The sequence below is a fragment of the Drosophila tropicalis genome, unplaced genomic scaffold, assembly GCF_018151085.1.
Source record: "Drosophila tropicalis isolate 14030-0801.00 unplaced genomic scaffold, ASM1815108v1 contig_501, whole genome shotgun sequence".
NCBI classification, from domain to species: Eukaryota; Metazoa; Arthropoda; class Insecta; order Diptera; family Drosophilidae; genus Drosophila; species Drosophila tropicalis.
The window spans coordinates 62,535-69,964 of NW_027172971.1; the positions used below are offsets into that span (position 1 = coordinate 62,535).

At 39.6% G+C, this 7,430-nt stretch overlaps 1 protein-coding gene across 1 annotated transcript; it reads right to left on the reverse strand.

The window, feature by feature from the left end:
* Positions 1-2,643: 2,643 nt before the first annotated feature.
* On the reverse strand, positions 2,644-6,443 carry LOC137574912 (uncharacterized). The gene is made up of 6 exons (XM_068287356.1): positions 6,309-6,443; positions 5,697-6,165; positions 5,401-5,618; positions 4,780-5,194; positions 3,686-3,969; positions 2,644-3,171 (listed from the first exon to the last, which is right to left on the reverse strand). Exons 1-6 carry the CDS (start codon positions 6,441-6,443, stop codon positions 2,644-2,646), a joined length of 2,049 nt encoding a protein of 682 aa, XP_068143457.1.
* Positions 6,444-7,430: the final 987 nt, after the last annotated feature.

The window sequence follows — 7,430 nt, forward strand, 5'->3', positions numbered from 1 at the left end:
AGATTCGCCTTATTTGACATTTTCTTTGAGACACCTGTCTACGGCAGGCTAGCCCCCAGCAGTCTCAAAATTTTTGTGAGTGAACTGTTTGCGCAGTCAAAGGCTTGAACCAACGATGGATTGTGGAAATCCGAGAGTTAAATATATTCAAATTTTTTGCCTCGGATGGTAGTAAGGGTAAATAAAAGATAAATTCATAAAATTGTTTTGTGTCTTATTCAGTAATATTATACATATGGCGTTAGCTAAGCAAAGTGAAAATGTCGAATGTTGAGACATTTATAATTGTCAACATCGAACTTTTGGCTTATCCTGCCTCCCATGTAATCTAGAACTTACAAACCGAACAATGGAGGATTATAAAAGTAGAAGGATGTACGAAACCTAACCTTTTTCGCACTTTTAACCTAACCTAACCTAAAGCATGAAGGATGACCAGTAGAAGGTTGTAGTAATATCTAACCTTTCTACAAACAAAACCTAACCTCACTCAAGAACGTGATGTATCATTTTGGAATTATTTTCAAGTATAACCAAGGCTTGGAGTTTGCCTACGAGATTTTGGAGATGTCTTCGGAATGGACGAAATAATCAGGATTATGTGAAATGAGTCAACATAAGGCTCCACATTAGTTTAGAATCAATTTTAAGTTCAGTTTACAGTGAATTTCCTTTTTTTTTTGTTGTTTGTTGGCTAAATGGTTCAATGTTGAAGGAAATGGAATTCAATGGCAGTGTATATTTTCGTTAGTTAATAATTTTAATTTTTCAGAATTTGAGTATGCACGTAAATTCACAATGTAACTCGATGCTTTAGCTCCACTGTACAAACTATAAAAGTATCAAAAACCAATTTTCTTTAAATTTTCATAATTTATGTGATGAAATGAATTTATTCGGGTGAGCATTAAGCTGTGTATCCACACTCAAATTTGTATGACAAACAAATCAGTTCCGTCAAACACTTTGAAGATAAAACCTGGTCTATTTTCGTCAAACGAGCACTTCAAACACGAAAATTACTGCAAACAAGACTATCCACGTTCAAAATTTGCTTCAAACACAACACGTTTGACATACAAATTTGAGTGTGGATTCACAGCTTTAGCATTTAATACATTGTCAATGGACATATATCGATAAAAATATTTATATAGAAAGGAATTTGTGAGGATATTCGCGTAATCACGCCACCTAAATGTATAAATTTTTGTTTCTTTTGATTTGATTTTTTTATTATATTTCGTATTAGAGTAATCATTAGTAATAAGAGCCAAAATGCTACAACAGCAACCTTTATAATCGGATTTGTACCGAGATTCAGCTATTTAGCTAAACTGTTTTGAAAATGAAGAATTTTTGTAAATCGCACGCTGATGCTAATTATTATGAAATGTTTAAAGGTTAAATTCATTATGAATTATTAATTTCTTTAGTTCCCTGATGTAGAAGGAGAAGTCCTAGCTTTCGGATTGGGAGTCTGCGATAACTTTCGCTTGCAGGCTCATGGTAGTTAAAGTGTTTCGGTATATATATATATATATTTGGAGGTATAGTCCTGGTGGAACAGCGGGAGTAGGTTTATCCGTTCTGCCTCCATCTTATTGAGCAAAAGGATCGCAGTGTCACTAACCTTTGTGTTTTGCTGACCTATGTCGACAGTTACAGAGTGCAAACCAGGAGTGTTAGAGTGCTACTTTATTTTATTGATATATATGTGTAGTTCTCTTTAGCTAATACATACATATATATGCCAAGATGTCCGAATTTTAATTTGAGATTTTGTCGTCCTATGTCAGGTTTTATTAAATATTTGGCGCCCAACGTGGGGCACGTAACAAAAGGTCCTAGAATGGTGAGGCTAACAGAAAAAAGGTCATACTCTTAATGGCAAGAATTGGTCCCATGGGCGAGAGGTTATTTTCGGAATTTTTTATATAAAGCTATAAAGACCAATCAATTCAGGGGTGAATTAATATTGGCATTTTATAAAAAGGAATAACTAAACCAATCTTTCCTCTCTTTTGAATGCACCAGGTGCAAATGGAATCTTATAACTTAAATAGTGCAGTCATAAATTATGCTAGGAAATTCAGGTTTTTTGGCCAAGCTAAATCCTGACCAGTTAAGAGAGTGATGCATCTAAAATTATATGCCAGAAGCAACCCAGTGTATTCGGTAATCTTTTTCTTTCATTTTCCTAAATTTGTTTTGGGATATATTATTATATATTATGGACTCACTAGTATTAAAATGAGATAGTGACTTGAAATTCACATTAAGGGAACGATATGATTTAAGATAAAATATCAATTCATCTTTAATCACGAAATATTATTACATAAATGTGAGTTGAGTAGGCTTACTCAACTAAGTTTATTGATTAATTTAATTTAAAGTAGTTTGCAAAAGTTACAATTGTTCAGGTCTTAATCTGCTGCTTCGGTTCACTTCCTTTTTCTCTCACTGCTGCTTCGTCGACTCTACAACTTCCACTGCCTCTCTCTCGTGCTCATCACTTCTGCTGTCTGCCGTACTCTCTGTTGTTCTGCTGTTAAACTCTGCTGTTCGTGATCATCTGTCCGCTTGCTGCTGTTAAGCCTCTGTAACTCTCCATCGTACCTTACATTCGGCCATTCCTGATCATTCATCTGTCCCAGATGATAAATCGTCTTCGTTGTCCTTAATATAGCGCCACATTTTTATATAGTCGCAACTGGTAGAAGTATTTGTAGGCCCTTCGACATCCGCTGCTTTCCTTACGTCGTATCTACCATTCCTCTTTACTTGCGTCACCTCATAAGGACCTAAATATTCACTGGACAGTTTTTTTCCTGCGTCAAACTGCGTCCTGCGTATGGCGACTAAGTCTCCAACCTGATATCCGGCCTCAGGCTTTCTTTTATTGTCAAAGTACTTCTTATAAGACTTCTGCGCTTGTATAATTTCAGCCTTCGCGTTCTGTCTCATTAGTTGGCGTTCTTCATCAAAGCGTTGGTACATCTCTTCTTCAAGTAGCTGTATTAAACGGTCTGCTGGTTTATTGTTCATCTTCACACCAAACATGAGCTCGAACGGCGATTTTTTTGTCGTTTTATGCGTCTGAGAATTTACAGGTCTCTGTACTTCTGGAACTGCCTTAAACCACTTGGTTGGATCGCTTTCGGAAATCTTTGCAATAACCGACAAAATTGTTCGATTTACTCTCTCCACCTGTCCATTTCCACGAGGAACTCCCGTTGTGGTCTATACATGCTCTTTTCGTTTTCATATGCTCCGCAAACAAGTTGGCCGTAAATGCTGAGCCTCTGTCGGAAACTATACGCACAGGATTTCCGAAGATTTGTGACCATATATCTATTTTTTTTAGCGCTTCCTCGCAGCTTGTAGTTTTGGTCAGAAACAGCCAAATAAACTTTGTAAAAGCATCAACCATCGCCAAGATGTATTTATACTGCTTCGTAGTGGCATCCATGGGGCCTAAGTGGTCAATATGCAACGTATGAAGCGGTTGGTCTCCTTTATCAACATAATTTAGGAAACCCTCTTTCTTGCCCAGTTTTTTGTTAAAAATTATACATTTCACACAGTTATTCACAATCTGCTGAACTTTTTGTTCGAGATGGGGAATCCAATAAGATTGATACAAAGCATGAAGGGTTTTTTGCACGGCGAAGTGACCAACATTATGAGCGTCGATAATCACCTCCTTTTCCATCTGCTTCGGCACAACAAGGAGATCGTTACCGTTTTCTTCCCTGTAAAGAAGTCCACCTTTCATCTTGTATCCCTCAAACGGACGGCTGCCCAAAATCTCCACAATGACTTTAAGAGTATCATCCTTAGCTTGTGCTGCTTTTATACGTGCTGTAATCTCCAGAGAAGCCACCAGTATACAAGGATTGCGACTTAGGCAGTCAACATGCTTTAGCCTTTCCCCTGGTCGATGTTCTACTTCATAGTCAAAGTCTTGAAGATATATTATCCACTGTGTTACTGATCTCGGTACATCCACCTTCATCAGCGTTTGTTTGAATGCAGAGCAATCCGTTACCAACTTAAATGGCAAGCCCAGAAGGTAGTGCCTGAATTTCTTTACTGCTAAATATACGGCCTTCGCTTCAAGAATATAACTGTGTTGCCGTGACTCTGATTCAGACGATTTTTGGCTCCAGAAGTGAACTGTATATGTAACTCAGTCTTAGCTCCTCTGATGTATAGCTTTAGCACAGGCTCTGTAGTCAATGCATTCTTGAGTAATTGAAATGCTTTTATCTGAGACTCGCCCATTTTGAAGCTAACATTCTTCCGCAAAAGGTCGGTTAATGGGCGTGCGATTTGGGAATAATTTAAGATAAATTTTTTGAAAAATCCAGTTAATCCCAAAAATTCTTGCACTGCCCTGAGGTTTTTTGGCGTCGAAAACCTGCTGACGGCCGCCGTTTTTTCTTGTCCAGGCCACACAATTCAATTTTCTATGTTGTGACCCAAGAAGTATATCTTAGTCTGCATAAAGTAACGTTTCCGCCATTTAATCTTCAATCCAAATGATCCAGCTTTCTCCAAAACGCGTGACATTTTGTCAAAGCACTCTTTTGGAGTCTCAGCGTGAATAATTATGTCGTCCATATATAAATCGAGAACATCATTGTTTACCAACTCTTGAAATATTTGATTTACATAGCGAATAAAAACGGCTGGCGAATTGCGGAATCCGAACGGGGCTCTGTTAAATTCGTACAGACCCGTTTTCGTGATAAAAGCAGTGTATTTTTTTACTCTCCTCTTCAATCGGTACATGGAAGAAGCCTTTCTCCAAATCCATCACCGTAAACAACTTGGCGTTCTGCAATTTATCCAGCACATCATCAATCACCGGAACAGGAAAACAGTCCTTTAAGACCATTAGGTTCAGCTTACGAAAATCAACGCAGATACGCCGCGTACCATCCTTCTTGTTTACTAGGACCAGGCGACTAGCGTAGTTCGATGAAGACGGACGTATGATACCGGCTGCTAACCATTCATCGATCTGCTTTTCTACATCAATTTCTTCAGCAATTGCCAATCGGCTTGGAGACTGGCGAAAAGGAGTTATTTCTCCATCGGGAACTATTCTTAGCTTGACAGGTACTTCTGCTACAGCTTCTGCCAACTTGTAGTTCTGAATCAGCCGTTTAACATCTTTTGCATACTGTGGGTGCGATGTACGATTTCATCATTTGCGTTACTAATGTTGAAAATACTTATCTGGTTTATCTCCTCACAAGTTTTCTTCCCCGCAGGGGATGAAAGATCGAATTTAGATATGAAATCAAATCCGAGCAGCGCGTAGTATTGAATGTCTCTATCCGCAATAACAACAAATTTGTGCAAAGTCGTCTCTTGATCAACGGTAACCTCTGCTTCAAAGCATCCAACTGGGCGTGTCATATTGTTTCCCAGACCTCGCAGCCTCGAAGTCCATTTCTTCATCATGACGCCTGGAATATTGTTGAATACCGACTTGGTCACCAGGGATACATCGGCTCCCGTATCCACTAAGCATTCCACATCGACTCCATTGACAGCTATCCTCTTCACACGTGTAGCATCACGAACAACATTAATGTCTGCAGCTCAGCCAGGACAATTTTTCGCCATATGTCCCTCTTTATTGCACCGAAAGCATTTCGTTGCAGCATCGCAATCTTTACGAAAATGCTCAACGGATCCACAATTAAAGCAGTGCTTCTGCTTATTTGGGAAATGAGGCGATCTCTTCTGATTCGTCTCGTTGGCCAAAAAAGGTCTCGCCGATCTTTCGGCAACGCGCTCATACACAGCATACTGCTCCTGAAGCTCTTGAAAGGATTTGCAACCATAGAGAGTATATCTAAAGTCGCTTTTCAACTGCAAGCCGTCGACAATATAGCGTATTACGGACTGCACATCAACGTCACCAACCGCTGCCAGCTTTCTCATCTGAAGAAGATACTCGTGAAATGACTCCTGATTGTGCTTTTTCTGATCCCGTAGCTCTGCGTGAATCTCGGCGCTGCATTTGCTTCGTTGACCAAATTCACTCTCCAGCGTCATCCGTAGTTCCGAATATTGGCACACCTGTATGGCCTCCAAAAACAGCTTTGCCGTTTTGGTCATTTTGGCACGTGCTTGTACATACATCTGCTTTATATTTAAGCATTTAATTCGAAATTCCGAAACCAATGTTTTACCGGAATCGTTTCGCCATCAAACTCAGGGATTATTTTTTCAAAGCTTTCCGCTGCGATTGTACCACCATTTCTATTTTGCTCGTCTGATCCAACCTTCAAACCGACCAACTGCACCAGTTCCTGCAGAATTTTGGTGTTATCAGCCATGGCCTGAATATCAGTAGCACTAACTTCGCCACCAGATGCAACTTCATCCAACTTCAACACGCCACCCGCTTCGTCTGCCATTCTCTGAACTGCCTTCTTTGCTTTTGATCTGGTGTAGTATGGTTGCCTCACTCTCACTATCGGTATTCTAGAACGCTTTGCTTGTACTGCCGTCCCTTTCATCAGCGTCACTCGGCAAATTCGCGGCAAAACTTTTGAGACTCCTCTGGCCAATTTTGAGACACCTCCGGACAACTCCAAATAACTTGCACTTTCCAAATTAGGACGAGCCCCCAAATGTGAGTTGAGTAGGCTTACTCAACTAAGTTTATTGATTAATTTAATTTAAAGTAGTTTGGAAAAGTTACAATTGTTCAGGTCTTAATCTGCTGCTTCGGTTCACTTCCTTTTTCTCTCACTGCTGCTTCGTCGACTCTACAACTTCCACTGCCTCTCTCTCGTGCTCATCACTTCTGCTGTCTGCCGTACTCTCTGTTGTTCTGCTGTTAAACTCTGCTGTTCGTGATCATCTGTCCGCTTGCTGCTGTTCAGCCTCTGTAACTCTCCATCGTACCTTACATAAATATTAAAAATTAACCAGAAATTTGTCAAAATGGTTCTCACTAGGAGTGAAGACAACATAGCTCATTAGATGCGTTCTGCTCAATTTGTCAAAAAGCAGTATGGGCCACGCAAGAGTTGGTGGTGAAAAATTCATGCCATCATATATTTCATAAAAATTGTATATCAGAATGGATTGATCAGTTTAATGTATGTCAAGTTTGTAATGCGTCGATACATAGAGCAGATTGGGAAGTGCCTCGTAGAAGCTTAGACGCTAGTAGAAGACCAGCGCGAGCCTCGATAGAAATTAATTATGACAGAACTAGCAGTCAAATAGAGTCCATAATAGACCGAAGAATAGGACAACTGGGAATTGCAGAGCAACATATAAATGCGTCAGTGCAAAACCAAAGTATTCCTAGGAGTTCATCTACAGTCAGACCAAGCAGAACAGGTCATAACCCAGACAAAATTACACAGCTAATTCATAGTTGAAATGTAAAA